This window comes from Sphaeramia orbicularis, chromosome 13, assembly GCF_902148855.1.
Source record: "Sphaeramia orbicularis chromosome 13, fSphaOr1.1, whole genome shotgun sequence".
NCBI lineage: Eukaryota > Metazoa > Chordata > Actinopteri > Kurtiformes > Apogonidae > Sphaeramia > Sphaeramia orbicularis.
In genome coordinates, this window is record NC_043969.1 from 8,258,781 (window position 1) to 8,276,981 (window position 18,201).

At 40.7% G+C, this 18,201-nt stretch overlaps 1 protein-coding gene across 1 annotated transcript; it reads right to left on the bottom strand.

The window, feature by feature from the left end:
* Window positions 1–2: 2 nt before the first annotated feature.
* On the bottom strand, window positions 3–17,225 carry sgpp2 (sphingosine-1-phosphate phosphatase 2). Its single transcript, XM_030152933.1, has 5 exons — window positions 16,920–17,225; window positions 16,031–16,192; window positions 8,848–9,027; window positions 3,022–3,111; window positions 3–1,276 (listed from the first exon to the last, which is right to left on the bottom strand). The coding sequence occupies exons 1-5, from the start codon at window positions 17,148–17,150 to the stop codon at window positions 731–733; spliced, it is 1,209 nt and encodes a 402-aa protein (XP_030008793.1). The 5' UTR covers window positions 17,151–17,225; the 3' UTR covers window positions 3–730.
* Between the last annotated feature and the right edge of the window lie 976 nt (window positions 17,226–18,201).

The window sequence follows — 18,201 nt, forward strand, 5'->3', positions numbered from 1 at the left end:
ACTTCTCAGCTGATGCTAAGCTCTTTCCTCTACTTTCAATTCAAAGAGAAATTCTTGCAGCTTGTAGGCTCCCATACGAAAGTGAGCTGTGCCGATAAAAAGCTTTCTTGCAAATGAAGCCTGACAGGTGCTCCGGCATTCCTTCAAACCCAAATGTAGCAAAAGAAGGTTTAACCCATTCAGTGCTCCAGTACTGGTTGTGAGCATATGACGATAACAGTGGAGCAAATGGCCTATTCCAACCTGCACACTCATTTACCTGTGATGATTAAAAGCATAAAGGATGTAAAGTACATTTCAGTTAAACTGGTTTTGATGAGACTGGTATGAACAATAGGTTTGGTTTTTACTGTGTGGTTAAAAAAAGGGAATTTCAGCACTGAATTGTTTGACATTTTTGTGCTCTAAAATATGCAACTCTGCAGTAAGAAACTGCTGCCATATAGACTACAGCATAATTCAAATAATTAAGCCAAGTTAGTAAAAAAACAAAAACAACCTATTGGCTCAAAATATTTTATTTGGTTTCAGTTGGTACAGGTCAGTCACAAACACTTGTGAATCATTCCTAGGGCATTCTTTCATATACTTACTGCATATGATGATGTTTTAGTGCAAAAATAGATAAGTTGATACATTAAAATAAATATGAGGTAAACGTCTGCAATTTCAAGTTTTGCTTACTTTGTATCCAACTTTATTTCATTTTGGGGTCAGTCCTGTTATCAGGTCATAGTAGCCCCATAAAAATAAAGAGTCTATTGACCAATATTGAATTGACCAGTCCAACAGCTATATATGTGGCAAATTTGTAAGGCACTTCAATCTCTCTCCTCCTCCTGGCATTTTTGTCATTGTCTGGCACGCTGTACCATGAATACAACATGTGAAGGCTCACAGTTTTTACCACCTGCCTAGTTGCAACTAATACTGTTGCTCCTACTAGGAAGCGGGCGGTGCTTCGTGCCAGTGCGTTGGCAGTCAGTGGGGGTAGAGGAATGGGAAAGGGCCCTTGAGGCTCAAAAGTCTGCCCCAGCTTCACATTCACCCAGTATCCTACAGAGCATCCTGCACCAGCCCCTAGGATAGTGGTAGTGTCCCCCCGTGTGGTGCTATAATGGTCCAGTTCTGGGTATGTATAGCTTAGGAAGAGGGTCAGTACAACTGCAACAATTGGTGAGATGCTGCTGGTGAGCTGAAAGTGATCAAATGTCTCCCAGTATGGGTAGGTGACGAACAGCAGGATGGCTGAGATCAAGGTGCCGCAGATCACATCCTGAAAACATAAGAGTAGCAAGATTTAAGTAGATCAGTAGAAACTTGAAAAGAATTATATGCTGCCTTGAATTCACTTTGCTTTTCCAAAAAAATTACCTGGAATTAACTAAGTAAATAATAATAATGAATTGGATTTATATAGTGCCTTTCTAGACACCCACAGCACTTGTAAAATGGTTCAGATCCTTCCATTTGATAATTACTGCTGTGATTCATACGTTTCAGGTTCAACAAGTACTTTAACCTTTTAGCTGTTGCAGTGAGTAGCTTCTCATGTCTTAAACAACCATCAGTTTGATAGAGATCATAAAGATTGGACTGTGTCAGTGGACAAAAGGTCATGTGGTCTGATGGGTCTAGATTGACTCTGTTCCAGTGTGCATCAGGGTGAGAAAAGAGTCAGGTGAAGTGATTACCCATCATGCCTAGTGCCTACAGTACAAGTCTGTGAGTGTTATGAGCTGGGGTTGCTTCAGCTGGTCAGGTCTAGGTTCAGTCACATTAGGCCCAGTTATATTCAAAGATGACAACACCAGGATTCATCAAGCTCACACTGTCTAAGACGATGGAGAAGGAGACATCATTTACACATGGATTAGCCGCCACTGAGTCCAGACCTGAACCCGGTTGACAATGTTTGGGATGTGATGAAGAAGTTGTCTGACTCTCCTGTGATCAATACAAGATCTTGGCTAAAACTTCATGCAACTCTGGATGGAAATAAATGTGTCATTTATTGTGATATGGCATAACAACTGTATCAATATGCCACTGTGCATACAGCATGTCCTGTAATCAAAGCTAAAGGTGATCTGACAAAATATTGTGTCACTTTTTTGTGATTGGGCGGTGTATATTTACAGAGTAAAAGTATTTCAACAGCTAATGTAAGTAAAAATTCAAGATATGTAACTTGACTATTTCTATTTTATTATTTTATATGCTATTGCCAATGTACAGTTCACTCTTTTCTATGTCTTGTCTACGACTTTTGCCCTCAGTTATTTTAAAGATCCATTTTACACAATGGATAACACATCATACAATATATTATTTAAGACTTAAAGAGTGCTTGCTAACTGTTTTAGCTTTTGATGTCTTGTGAAAAGGACTGTCACATTGCAGATGTCTGCAAGGTGTTAACAGCAACACCAAAATGTTTTTATTTCAGTGACTTCAATCCATTCCCATGAGCCCCTATATTCATTTGGTGTCCCTGTGTAAAAAAACAAACAAACTGGATCTAATGACAACCAAACTCCACCTCCAGCAGAAATAAATGTAAGACGTTACTTAAAACAATGATACTTCATTAATTATCTAATGATGTTGTAGAGAGTAATATATCAGTGAGATGGAAAAATAATTTTACTTCAGTACTTTAACTTCTTTTACACTTGAGGACTTTTACTTATGTAGGACTTCTAATGCAGGATCTTTCATGTATTAAGGTGACTTTACATTGCTGTGACTATTACTTCTTCCACTGTTGCTTTACAAGCACTTCACTCATGGGGCTGCTTAATTTTCATAACATTAATGATATCAGATGAATTCAAGGCATAATGAAGTCCCAGCTAAAAAAAAGAGTGTTGGATCAAAGCTTCATCAGGACAGTTTAACCAGACACAGATATGAATAATGAATCCTGCGATGAGCCTGAATGTTTTATGCTGTCGTGAGTGTGTGTGTGTGTGTGTGTGTGCGTGTGAGTGAGAGAGAAGGGGGAAAGGACAAACTCACCAAAACTGAGTGCATGCCAGTGTAGAGACGGCTCAGACACACCAAGGACGATAGTGTCACAGCAATCAGCAGACCCACCTCGAACTGGAACTGAAGGACAAAAACATGCAACTTATCACAAATGATGACAGCAACTGATATACAAATACCTCACATACACACTGTCACACACGACTCCTTGATGGAGGGATAAAAGATGAAATCTGTACGTAGAATGTTGTGTAACCTTCCTAAACCCTTCTCAGCTCACCCTTCTTCCTCCCCCTTTTCTTGTTAGTTTTTAATCATATCATTCATTCATCAATCATCTTAATGGCGACATGTAACTCCTCTTTCTGCCACTCATCCATTCTGCCAGGTTGACATACCACCTGTCATCAAGTCACTGCTCTTTTATTCCTCTGCTGTCTCTCCATCCCCTTGTTCCCTCCTTCCTTTACCTATGCCGGCAGGTTTTGTCCCCCCCTCTATTTCAATAACAGTGAGAAGAGAGGCCTTGTGTATTCATTCACCTCCTCCACCCTCCCCTCCTGTGCCCCCTCTCCTCCTCTCTCCCCTTTTTTCCTGTGTCTTTTCCTGTCTTTTGCAGCTGGAAGCCTATTCACTGGTAGTTCATGAAGAGAGGTTTTTTTTGAATGGCCACAAAGGATGCCAGGGACAGGAGGGGGTCACTATGTGATTGACTGTCGTGACCTCCGACCTGCTCCGGGAACCATGTGAGTTGCCCTGGGGCCTTGTGGCTATTCAGGACCCTCTGCATCAGCCCACAACTTAACTATAGCTATGTGTGTTCTTTCTTTTAGGGGAAGGAATTTCATGGCACAGTTAAGTGCTGTACTGTACATGAGTCACTCGGGTGGTTGAGATGATTCTCTAAAGTTGACAGTACTAGGAAATATGACTGCGAGATAGCTGAAATGATGTGACCACAAATCAGCTTGACAGATGTGGAGGTCATAAACTACTGAATGAAGTATTGAGCTTTCACTCAGGTTTTCATTAAAACACACTACTTGATTAAGACAGCCTCGGATTGAGCCACTGAGAGTTTTATTGACTCTGCAGTCAAGTGGGAGAGATAAAGAGGAGAAGACTCTGGAACAGGAGCAGGAGGAGGAGGAGGGAGGTGGAGATGTGGACTGACAGTCATTGACTCAGCTGAGTCCATCAGAAGACCAAATAGCAGCTCGACGGGTGTGGCTGATGGTGACTGATGGTGACTGCTGGCCCCGCCCCTCCCTGCCCATTGTCCAACAGCTCAGTCAAGAATTTGTGATGGACAGCATTGCCACTCCCCTCTTTTCCTCTAAATAACAGTAAAAGTGTCACTGAAGTATTTTCATAAAAATATGCTTCAAGTACTAAAGTCATAATCATCATCATTAACTTATTTAAACTGTCAAAAAACATAAAAGGCAACCTTTATTTTCAATGGCGTCAAGGAACACAAAATAAAATCTGATAACATAAAGAGCATAAGGCACAAAGGAGTAAAACATGAAAAAAGACATGGCAAGTACAACAACTACGAAAGTTCTCATAGTTATACAGTGCTAAAATAATGTAATCTTTACTTTTAATTGTAAAAACAAATAAGAGTTAAAAATGAAAACAATTAAAATCAACAAGTATTGATAACTAATAAATGACTATATTACACTTAATGTACAGGGTGGGGAAGCAAAATTTACAATGAACATTTAGTTGTTTTTTCTCAGCAGGCACTACGTCAATTGTTTTGAAACCAAACATATATTGATGTCATAATCATACCTAACACTATTATCCATACCTTTTCTGAAACTTTTGCCCATATGAGTAATCAGGAAAGTAAACGTCAAAGGGTGTGTGATTTGCTGAATGCACTCGTCACACCAAAGGAGATTTCAAAAATAGTTGGAGTGTCCATAAAGACTGTTTATAATGGAAAGAAGAGAATGATTATGAGCAAAACTATTACGAGAAAGTCTGGAAGATACTATTAAAGAAGAATGGGAGAAGTTGTCACCTGAATATTTGAGGAACACTTGCGCAAGTTTCAGGAAGCGTGTGAAGGCAGTTATTGAGAAAGAAGGAGGACACATAGAATAAAAACATTTTCTATTATGTCAATTTTCTTGTGGCAAATAAATTCTCATGACTTTCAATAAACTAATTGGTCATACACTGTCTTTCAATTCCTGCCTCAAAATATTGTAAATTTTGCTTCCCCACCCTGTATACTTAATGTATCAGTCCATTTGTCTTCACTGTCGCAGCTGGTAATAGTGGGACACATTGTAATCACCATATTGCTGAGTAGATAAACTTATAATAATACTAGAAAAGCACTCGGAGAGTGCAGCCCTCTGCCAAGACAGATCAATCTCTCCTCCCCCCACCCGATCACCATCATCATTTGTTCCTTGTGACAGTATCAACATTTCCTGAAAATTTCATCAAAATCCTTCCATAATGTTTTGAGTTATCTTGCCAACAGACAGACAGACAAACAAAAAATCCAACCCGAAATCCACCAAAATGTAATCATTTGTTCCTTGTGCCAGTATCAACATTTCCTGAAAATTTCATCAAATTCTGCCCATAAATATTTGAGTTATCTTGTTAACAGACAAACAAACCCCAATGAAAACATAACCTCCACCGTCTGTAGTGGAGGTAACAACATGATTTAATTGTTACTTTTAATTTAATATTAATGATATCAATGTGGAGGACTAAGAGATTCAGAGAATGGATGGGTGGATGGAATATCAATCTGGGATTAACTAGAAACTAAATGTTATGTAGTAAATCCAGGAAGTAAGACACAATGTAGCACAGCAAAATGTAGTAGAAAAGGGAAAAAGTCATGTAAAGTACATCAAATTTGCTCAGATGTACAACAACATATAAATGCACTTACATTGCACCGCTGCCTCCGACACATTGAAGTAAGCAAGCTGCCATCCATAGTTTACACTTTGGTTTGAGAAAAGCCTCTCATTTGGCTCGACTAATTAAGCACAGTCTGGTATTCTGCTAACCTGAAGCAATCTGCCAAATGTAATGCATTTTTAAAGCACTGCTAATGATGCATCCGGTGTCAGAATTACATTTCAACATCTACTTAGGCAAAGGCAAAAAAGGCCTTATTCCTCTTGTGCTAATGAGCCAGCCCGAAATACATCATTTACAGTTACTAAAAGCAATGTTTTCTGTTTTTTCATAGCAGTGCAAATTAATGTTAAAATCTGAGCAAAAATATGACACTGACAAGACTGAGATTTGTTGCGTGCTAGCATTTTTGTGAGGCTATTATTAGGCACAATGCTTTGGGCTAAATGGTATATAAGCAAGTGTTAGAATTAATCAATATTTAATCAACATTTAATTAACATTTAATCAAAATGTAATCATCATAAAATATACTTCATATTATTTTAATTTAGATAGTTAAAGTCTTATGTTTAATCACATTAGTTAGTAGTTGTTAATGTTTTAAGATCATGTCTTTGTTTCAATAGTGAGTGGTAAAGTTCTTGTGATAGCACATCTTAGTCAACATACTAAACTGCCACATTTATGAAGATAGGACTTGGGTTTTACCTTAGCTACACTTTTGAATATACATACCCACATAGGATCATAAACCATAGGAGATAAGATATAAACATGGTCAGTATAGGGTCAAACATCTGCTTGACCTTAGAGTCAGGTCATATCAGTACATTTTTTTGTGACACAACCCACCTAGTACGAGAGCGGTTTTTCAAAGTTATGAAATGTGTTGCTTAGATAAGAGGAACTAGGATGTGTATATCTTAACTGTCATCAAAACAGGTTACATGGCAGAGTCTCAAGGAGCAATGTGAAGCCGCTGGAGAAAACCCAACCCACTGAATGGAAACACTTATCCAAGGAACCAATGAGAAGATGAGATCAACCTAGATTTCTAGATAATCATTGTCTACTATAAAATACTGGGTGAGGAAAAGAATAGTGAGTCAGACTTTACGAACTGGCAAAGTATATTGTTGTCAGGGAAATAAAGAGACCCAGAGCTCTGTACAACTTATCAATTGCGACTTTGTAAATGAATAATTAACTGAGACTGCCTGAACTCACTGGTATTCTTTATAAACGAACATGCAGGAGAATACAGACACATAGAAGGCAATGAAGATAAAATGATAAAAATGATAAAAACAACACTAAACTTGTGTTCCCACTTAATACAGTTGTTACTAGATAGATCTATGTAGGCAGTCTACTCCATCCGGTCTGATTATTATTGAACAAAACCATGACAAAGTTGATTTTGCAATAAGAGTTTTTAGTTTCATGTGTTAGAGAAATAGCTAGTGGCTCAGTGTTCTGGAGTTGTTTTAACTCTGCACTGGTTCAGCAATGTATCTCTTTTCTCAGTGTGGATCCTTTCCTTATCCACAGACTTGCTCCTAAAGCATCCAATGAGTTGTATGACCCCTCCATATATTGATGATAAGCTACCAAAACATACACTGTATTGCCAAAAGTATTGGCTCACCCATCCAAATAATCAGAATCAGGTGTTCCAATCACTTCCATGGCCACAGGTGTATAAAATCAAGCACCTAGGCATGCAGACTTCTTTTACAAACATTTGTGAAAGAATGGGTCGCTCTCAGGAGCACAGTGAATTCCAGCGTGGAACTGTGATAGGATGCCACCTGTGCAACAAATCCAGTCGTGAAATTTCCTCGCTTCTAAATATTCCACAGTCAACTGTCAACTGTATTATAAGACAGTGGAAGTGTTTGGGAACGACAGCAACTCAGCTACGAAGGGGTGAAGGGGTAGGCCACGTAAACTGACGGAGCGGGGTCAGCGGATGCTGAGGCGCATAGTGCGAAGAGGTCGCCAACTTTCTGCAGAGTCAATCGCTACAGACCTCCAAACTTCATGTGGTCTTCAGATTAGCTCAAGAACAGTGTGCAGAGAGCTTCATGGAATGGGTTTCCATGACCGAACAGCTGCATCCAAGCCATACATCACCAAGTGCAATGCAAAGCGCCAGATGCAGTGGTGTGAAGCACGCTGCCACTGGACTCTAGAGCAGTGGAGGCGCCTTCTCTGGAGTGACCAATCGCGCTTCTCCATCTGGCAATCTGATGGACGGGTCTGGGTTTGGTGGTTGCCAGGAGAACGATACTTGTCGGACCACATTGTGCCAAGTGTAAAGTTTGGTGGAGGGGGGATTATGGTGTGGGGTTGTTTTTCAGGAGCTGGGCTTGGCCCCTTAGTTCCAGTGAAAGGAACTGTGAATGCTTCAGCATACCAAGACATTTTGGACAATTCTATGCTCCCAACTTTGTGGGAACAGTTTGGAGCTGGCCCCTTCCTCTTCCAACATGACTGTGCACCAGTGCACAAAGCAAGGTCCATAAAGACATGGATGACAGAGTCTGGTGTGGATGAACTGGACTGGCCTGCACAGAGTCCTGACCTCAACCCCACAGAACACCTTTGGATGAATTAGAGCGGAGACTGAGAGCCAGGCCTTCTGTCCAACATCAGTGTGTGACCTCACAAATGCGCTTCTGGAAGAATGGTCAAAAATTCCCATGAACACACTCCTAAACCTTGTGGACAGCCTTCCCAGAAGAGTTGAAACTGTTATATCTGCAAAGGGTGGACCGACATCATACTGAACCCCATAGACTAGGAATGGGATGTCACTTAAATTCATATGCGAGTCAAGGCAAGTGAGCAAATACTTTTGGCAACATAGTGTATGTAAATGCCTCCTTAATAAAAGAAGTACAATAGTTTTGATTATGTACAGAATAGGTGTTTTTTCCTAACCTGTATCCTGGAGGGGGCGCTTAGTAAAAATGTGAATGAAATGGCAATAGCAGCCATAGCATGAGTGGAGGGTAGCCCGTATTCTGCATCAACACGTTTCTCCAGCTTGACAACTGGTGGCGAAAGAGGGCGAGGCAACTTCAGCACATCCTTCATCACCTGACCAATGTACATGACCATCTGAAAGAGGGGAGAGGACACATGTCGCTTAAAACAAAATTCAACACATACGATGACAATAGCAACATTATAACCATCAACAGGTGAAGTGGCAATGGTGTTGTGTATTTTAGTACAATGGCATATGTCTGTGGGTGGGTGGGTTATACCAGGGGGTTTCAAAAACTTTGTGGAAAAAGGACAACTAGAAAAAACAGTTTAGGTTATGATGTTTATTTTTCAACATATGCTCCTTCTAGGTCAATACACTTCTGCAAGTGTTGATACCAATCTTTAAGTCCATCGGTGTAAAACTGAGGCCATGTGATTTTAACCATGTTAAAGCTATGTTCTTTTTCCACAGACTTTTTTGAAGCCCCCTTGTATTAGGCAGTATGTGAAGCTGATGTATTGGAAGCAGCAAAATGGGCAAGTGTAAGGACCTAAACAACTTTGACAAGGGTCAAACTGTCATGGCTAAATGATTGGGTCAGAACATCTCCGAAACTGCAGATCTTGTTGGGTATCCCTAGTCTGTATTGATTATTACTTACCTAAACTGGTCAAATGAAGGACAACCACATCTCAATCCAATTGAACAGTGCTACACAAATGAGTCAGATCCATGGAGACCTCACTTTGCAACTTAAAGGACTTCAACAATCTGGAGAAAAAGGTGGACCTACATAATGTTGCACAGGTGGTAAAAATATTACGTTCCCATGGATGCATGACTAGATTGAAATCCAGTTGTCCTTCTGTAGACCATGTTTGGTACGGTACTAACTCCTGCAGACCCAAAAAAGAGTTTCAGTCGTCAAGTCATCACAATTCGGCCGTCAAAGTTACTTAGATTTGTGGATTCACCTGCTTCCAACATCTCAGTGTATAGGAAAAATACTGACCTGATTGCTCAATACATCCCACATGCTGATGGGTGCTGTTGGAATGGAACACTCAAAATGATCATCTCTTCACCCATCAGTAATCATACTGTTATGACTGATCTGTGTATGTGTTAGTACAATAGAAGAGAAGAGCCACTTTTGACATCCTAATGTTCAGTAGATCAAAAAGGGACACATAGAAGTACTACAGTGTGCTAGCCACAAAAGCAGAAATTAGAGATGGATGAAGATGATGATAAAATAATGAGAAGAGGAAGTAAAATCCTGATTAGGCTGTACTCTAAAGCTAACCACACTTTCTCATGAATAAGTAATCACTGTTCCCACTCTACAAAAAAAGAAAAAAGAAAGATGGAGAAAAAAAACTGTACAGAAGCAGAGACCCACCCTGGTATAAAATGCAGATACTGCAGTCACAGAGTAACAAAATCTATTGTAAGAAACTGAGAATTGAAGATTTGCTGACACAGCGTCTTCGGCCGATGGGGTGAGACAGAAGGCTCTTGACACAATGACACACTGCAAGGTGTGTGTGTGTGTGTGGTGTGGTTTAGGTATGAGTGTGTGTATGCGTCCTGCCAAAAGTGCTGCCTATTCTCTTTCATGAGATCCCCAGCGGTTCTCGGAGGGGCAGCCTGCTCGAGCTCCAGGTTTATTTAAAGCTCTGCCTTGTATATTTAATGAAGGGCTGTCTTAGAGAGGAGCAGGGAGGCAGTGCTGAGAGGGAGCAGGACACTAATGTGTGTGTTTAAGGGCGAGAATCGAGAGGTTGTTATTACCATCTCTACTGACACTGTAATCAGGAATCACTTGTTACCATGGCAAATGAGATATAAAAGTAGATCTATTGACCCGCTGTTTGTACAGAAACAGAGACAAAGAGGCACGGAGAGGGAGAGAAAGTAGCAGATGTAGAACAAAGTGAACATAAAACACACTTTTTTGGCCAAAAGTATGTGGACACCAGTACTTTACACCCATGTTAGACTGGTCGACCGTGTCATTTTAAAAACCAAGGCAATAAAATGTGATTTTGACCCTCAGCTGCAGAGATTTTTTTTCTCCATTCAACCCTAAGAGCCTTACGGACACTGACTCCTATGGTCTGGCCTGGTTGTATGTTTTATCTTAAAGGTTCTGGACTGCGCTGGAATAAAAAGCTGTCTTCTCACCACAGGATTTTAGCCCAACAACTTCTGTAGGAACCCAGTCTGTTTTCACCACAAGGACCAATGTCTAAATTCAGTTTATTTTACCCTAGAAAAGTCCTGTCTTGGGGGGTAGTACTTTTAGATAGTTCAAGAACTTGCAGGGCTTGCAACACTGGCTGTTTCTGATTTCTCTGTACTCACAGCATTTTACGTTAGTCACCACTTTTAAAAAGCTGTAGATGTGTATGCAGTTTTTCAGTTGTGTAGACTCATCACCGTGGAGTTACAGGAGAACACATCTGACAGATGGACAGGAGACGAGGCCAAGTGTCCAGACCTGAATGAGCATTTGAATATTGCGGTTTGTTTTATTGACTTCGCAGACAACAAACACTCTAAAGGAACCTTCCTGGAAACTAAAAGTTCAGAGAACTTTGGATGGAATTGTGGGTCTCTGCAAGACCACCAAGACCTCCCACAGCACACTCACAAAACCATTTCCTTATGAATCCTTTTGGGAAATTGTCAGGTTCAATCAGAAAAGGGTTTTATCCGTAATTGATGCTACAAAGACAGAAGAGCAGCCTACTGTTGTTCAAATGTTGTGTGTGGCATTCACATTTCTTTTAAATGGAAAATATGTTTTTCTGCTGAAAGTAGAAGAGGACATTGATACCACTTTGACAACTATCAATAAAATTGAAAAAAGGTTGACCTACCTTAGCCAGACAGGAAACAGGAGCACGAGTTTCTGCATATGTAAAATAAGCCAACTGTCATTTAGATAAAGCTCAGGTATCACATGGCCAGGTTATAAGAGCCAGGCTTTGTAAACTCTATGAAGTAATGATACATTTGCTAAACAGCTACAACCATATTTCATTTCTTTTTACAAACTATCCTTTTAGGCATTTTATGCATGAGTTACAGCATGAAACTTCTGGTAAAACTAGTTTTTTTCAAATGTATACTCATACGGTTACAAAACTGGGATACGCACCGACAGACACATACAGAACAAAATAGCTCTAAAGTATAGTAGTGAAAAACTGCAGAAATTACCTTAAATACCTCATATTTACAGAAAGTATCTTACCATAATTGGTTGGCAACAGCTGGGTTCAGTGTATTCTCAGACTTTTGTATAATTGTTTTTCTGTGTATGTATAGATTAAACAAAAGATGGGTATGGCTTGTAAGCTCCAGAATTGTGAATATTATTATTACTTCGATAAAATATAAATTGACCGTGAAATCTATGTGGGTTTGGAACTTATTCATAATGTAATGTGAGAAACGCATGTAAATCTCACATGAATCCCACATAATATGCATTATCACATGTTCTTACATCGTTTCACAAGGAATCCCATGTCTTACACAGTCAAGTTTGGTTCGGTTTTTGTACATGTAAAATTCATGTGATTTTTTGTAAGGGTAAAAGTCTTTGTGTTATTTTTAAGTGGAAAAGTAAAGCTACAGCAAATAATCAATTAATGGATAAGGATTTGATAAGAACAAATCAATTACTATTTTGACAAAGGTGGCAAGGTGGTAGTCCAATAACCAAAAGGTTGGCATTTCGAATCCCACTCTGTCCTAGTCAGTCAGTTGTGTCCTTGGGCAAGACACTTCACCCTCCTTGCCTCTCGCGCCACTCACACTGGTGTATGAATGCGTATGAATGTCTGGTGGTGGTCGGAGGGGCTGAAGGCACGAAACGGCAGCCATGCTTCTGTCAGCCTGGGCAGCTGTGGATACAAATGTAGTTTACCACCACCAGAGGGGGAATGTGAGAGTGAATGAATAATGAGTCACTAATGTAAAAGTGCTTTGAGTGTCTAGAAAAGTCCTATAGAAATCCAATCCATTATTATTATTAATATTATTATCATTACAGTTGCTCATTGGTTTCCGTACATTCTCCTCCGCATGAAAGTAAACTGAAAATCTTTGCCTTGTGGACCAAACAACAGGACATCATCTTGAGCTTTGGGAAATGTTTTCAGAACTTTCTGACAGTAATCGATGATGAAAATAATTGTTGTAGTCCTGGTGGAAATCCAGGCTAGCCTTCGCATTCCTGCTTCCATATTTTATGCTAAGCAACGTTAATTACCTCCAGTCTCTACCTCCATCTCAAATGTCACTGTGGTCACGCATGACTTTAGAGTTTATTACTCCCATATTTGCATCTACCTCCACTGTACACTCATACACAGTTGGCATCATGGGGACAATAAACAGAGGACAGACAAAGCTAAAAGCTATTTAGCCATCTGATCCCATCCATTCACCATGACTGTATACGCATACAACAAACCATACTGTGTGTGCACCATTCACCGCATTCCCCCCTCTGCCTCCACACAATGCAGCTGCCTCCCAGTTCAAGAGCTGGCATGATATGATACCCCTGCTCGGCCCACCACCTGAACTCGCCATCAACACAAACATTACATTCAACTGCCCCCACTAAAGCCATCACGCCAGCCTCTCATCAATGCCTTTTTATGAGTCACATCAAAAGGACTGACCCAGGGACAGTCTGGTCACTTTAAGAGAAGAGTTAAAGGCAGGTCAAGAAGACGCACCAGCGATGCTGAAGTGTGCATGTGTCTGCTGTCTCGTGAATAAGTATAGCCTATTGATTGAGGCCACTGTGGCTTTGGACTTTGATCTGTCAATATCTGAGTGTGTGGGTGTGTGTGTATGTAGGGAAGGGGGCTATTGCACAGTTTGTTCACCATTTGTATGAACAACACACACAGATGTTTGTTTTATCCCAGTGTTACAAATTACACAGGAGTAAATACACTGTGGTATAAAATTAATCTTTGCAAAATATTAAGTTTCAGATTTAGTGATAAAATGTGTAAACTTAAAAGAATATCATATTGTGTGATAACAGAGGCTATTTTCCCAGCGATGTCTCTTCTTTTAACTAACATGTATTTCAGCAGAGCAGTTTCTCTATAAAAATGACTACAGAGCCACTAAACTAAATCCCACAGTACAGTAAATTTACATCTTACTGATATAACTTTAATAAGTCAGCAGAATCTCTTTTTCTTCTGGGTCCCGTTTTAACTTCGCTGGCCTGTTGGTTGATTTACAACCCTCAAGTGTTCTTTCATAAACTTGTACTTTTTTAGAATATTACTTTTGCAGAGTTCCACACAGTTTCTGTTTTGCTGAGTGGGCCATCAAATACAATCTTTAACGTAATTTATAGCCTGTGGTTTGCCCATATGCTTTGTTTAGACTATTTTCATGCACTTTAATATTGCTTTAATAATGGTTTGGAGAGACTCTTCCACCATGTGTGGCTAAATTTAGACAATGAGGAACATTTAGCAAAACATTATAAGCCTACGTTGGCATGATAACATCCGAATAATGACAATGCAAAAAACTCACATTTAACAGACTTATACCAACATTTGCTAAACCGAGCTGAGTATAATGGAATTAATTCTGTATGTGATGCTCATGTGCAATCACACTGACTCTTGTATAAAAAGTATAGTTACCATACCAGTAAAAACTCCAGAGATTTCTTTAAGATAAAATTATACAAACAGATGTCAAGGTTCCGTCTCTAGTGGCTTACCAAGTGCTGATGATCACTGAATGACTCTACTTAAATCACTGGTATATTCATCTAAGATGGCTGACCAGTATTTCTGACCCTACATGCTCACTTTCCTTGTACAAAAATGCACATTATAATGTGCCCTCTGTGTCATTATATAAAGAACAACCTCAGATTCATATTCTAAACACCACTGTCAGTATATGATTTGCATAATACTACATAATACCATTCGACATGCCAATTTAATTCATGGCCATATGGTTAATGACAGTCTTTGTTTTCCAAGTCGACCAAAGTCACCCTAAAAGTAAAGCTGAAAAGAGTAGAGAAGGACACAAAGGGTACATGTGTATATGTGAGCGTGTCATTCACAGGCTTGTAAAGTGTTTGCTCATGCATAGAAGTCTTAATTTGCATGGGTGCACATCAGGAGTCGCCAGTTTTGTTTGAGACAGAGACAGAAGAGAGCGGAGAGAGTCCATAACCCTCCATGAACCTTAGATAACTCCACTAGCACAATGGCAGGGTGCTGTTAGAAGTTGGAAGTGTGGGGTGAGGAAGCCCGAGGGCTGACAGACCAAATGGTTGGTCCGGAGAGAGAAAGCTCAGAGCGCTGATGAGGCCAATAAAACACTTTGCTGGAGACTAGGGGGAGGAGAACACAGAGTGAAGCTGGTAATGTCTAACTAGAGGGAGGGGAATGAGGGTGTTTAGTTGGCAAGATAGGGTCTGTATGTGTGAGTGTGTGTGTGTTGGTGTTTATGTGTTTGAAAGGAGTTCACACAGGGGCCTGCTGCAGTCAGGATGCCAGAAGAATGGTATCTCTTTCCCTGAGGGGCCAAACAAGGGGTTCAGACACAGGGCACCCACCAAGCTCTAGGGACGGGGACACAAAGGGCACAAAAACACACTGCCCGTCACACACTCTGCAGGAGTGAAGCTGCAAGGTTTGTCTGTGTCTCTAAAAATGTCACTCCGTCTGGTTGCATGTTTGACATGCTTTCAGGAACTCTTGTTGTAATTAGTTGAATTCTGCCGGGAAAAAATCTTAAGGGGAGATCCAAGCAGCCTTTTTCCACTTATGTGTCCCTCTGTGTGGCCTCTCACCATGTCAGGGGCCTGGCCCTTATGGCCTCAAGCCTGGGGATATGTGGACATGGTGGTGTCAGAGACAGGTCGTCAGAGGGTGGGGGGGTGGGGGGTGAAAGAAGGTTGAAAGGTGAAGAGGGAGACGAGGCAGCAATGGGAAGAGAGGTAGCATTGTGAAGCAGACGGACATCAGACTGACGGCTGATGTACAGGCACGCCGAGGTGGTCTGACACATGAACATACACACAGGGACACATTCTGCCTTGATGTGACTTACAGTCCACATGTTGACAAGACGTCGGCAGAGGAAAGGGTCAAGGTTCCAGTGTATGCAGGGCAGACAGGTGATGTAGAAAATTTCATGGCCCAGGCCAGCTGAGAACAGGAAGAGGATGTGCAGGAGCCAGTTCCTCACCTCATACTGAGGTCTGCAGCGGCCCTGCAGGAAAAACGCCAATGAAAACTAAGCAGAAAGAGCATGTTTGTCCAAGATGTCAGCATGTTTATATAAGTGATTGTGGTATATATGCAGATGATGCAACATTTGAAAAATTGCTCAATTTCATTAATTACTATTGGCTAAATATCCTGCACAAGTCAGTGACATAGTTCAGCACAGATCTGTCTTTTCAGGATGACCTGCCTCAATGATGTCAGGGCCTTCATATGGCTCTGGGATCCACAATGAAATAATCAAATAATACCTCATATATGATTTTCAATCACAGAATCTCAACGTTTTCAGAAAACAGCAACTTGCATGCATCTCCTTATCTTTGCTCATGGGCTAAACAGTTTGTCCAAGCCAAGGGAGAAGAAAAAATGTAAACACCCCTCAGTCTGTCATTGTGTCTTTTAGATCTACTGACTAGAGAGAGAGCTAGACAAACTAGAAAAGCAAGTTAGAGGCAGGGTTTCATAGTGCTTAAATAACGTCGAAGTCCATTTATTTGTAAGTAAATTAATTAGGTTCATCCACACTGCTTATTTACGTCATCCAAATTTGGATAAAGGAATTGTATGATCCAATTTACATTAATGACAGATGTTACTGAAATAAAATAGTCCACCTTAAAGCAGTGGATCAAGTCTAAGTAAGAAAATGCACAAAGGTCAAGTATAATACAAGGGTAGCGAGGACCCTTTATGTGCAGTGATCCACTTACACTCACGATAAATCCATTTTGCTTGTATTCAAAGTTTGAGTTCTGGTCCTGCTGGTCCGATCTTCTCTTCAGCTGTCCACGCAGTGTGTGTGCGTGGACGGGGGTTCCAGCCGGTGCAGACCTCGTCCCTCCAGGACTGTGATGCGCATCTTCGATGAGGGAGAGTCCGCATCGTTTCTGGAACCGGGCCACAAGCTCCGAGGCATGGAGGTAAGCCAGGAGCTCTGACATGTCAAGTGAATCGTAAAGACGCGTGCAGTTGTGACGAAGGCCAACGCGGTTGTACGTGGTCTGCGTCAGCTGCGCTCAGGTGCAGCTCTGACGCACACAGGTGTGGCAGAGGGGCGGGGTTAGTGAAGGGGAAGAGCCGGTAGACTTGATCTGGATCAAGTGTGTCCGACCTTTCAACCCGCGTCACTGATCACACAGTAATAGGAGGTGGAAAGAACATTTACTGTCTGTCTATTATTGTAGCATGGGTGAGAAACCTGTAAAAGAGGACACCTGCCCCTTTAGGCCACACATTAAACAACATTACAGACACTGGTGAGTTTTACCTCGGTCAGGTGTTTCTTTACTGGGCTGTCATCTGATATTGGACAACAATATACCTGAAATCCAGTGTCAACGTACTATTGCCATGTATTCTATTAGATTAGATTGGAGTCGATTTAATGAGACTTGACTGATCCCACAATTCAGCAACAGAATGAAGCGCAAGAAAACATTTGCATGTATTAAGATGCAAAAGTCAAACAACAGAAAAATAATAAAAAATAGCAATAATAATAATAGTAAGAAAGAGAAGAGCTAGAGGAGGTATCTGGGGAGAGGGAAGTCTGGGCAGCCCTGCTTAGAATGTTGCCCCCCGACCCGGCCCCGGATAAGCGGTAGAAAATGAATGAAAGAATGAATAATAGTAAGTATAAGAGATGACTCTATTCACCACTTTCACGAAAGACAATTAAAGCGACACTAAACTACATGAGGTACTGTGACACGTGATTCTTCCTCATCCAGACTTTTATTTTCCTCTTATCATGGCACATTTCTCTTTAAAACTCTTGCTTCATTCATTTATTTAGCCTAGTTCTCAAGGACATGTGGTATCCTCAGTTCACGGCCAGCTATAACCTGTTTTGGCCAAAAGATAATGAGGACATCTGACCTTCTTTAGGCTCCAGACAAGTTCATACCTAGTTTACCTGTCAGTATATTTGCTTATTTTAATCATCTTTACAATTTATAGAAATACTATGTATGTCATAGTGAGCATGGTTGG

Excerpts from the sequence above, each read along its gene's own strand:
- sgpp2 (XM_030152933.1), bottom strand. The coding sequence starts at position 17,150 with ATGTCAGAGCTCCTGGCTTACCTCCATGCCTCGGAGCTTGTGGCCCGG. Across the intron at positions 3,112-8,847 it reads GCGCCCCCTCCAGGATACAG|TTCCAGTTCGAGGTGGGTCT; the intron begins GTTAGGAAAAAA and ends TTTGTCCTTCAG. Across the intron at positions 1,277-3,021 it reads CTGGCATGCACTCAGTTTTG|GATGTGATCTGCGGCACCTT; the intron begins GTGAGTTTGTCC and ends TTATGTTTTCAG.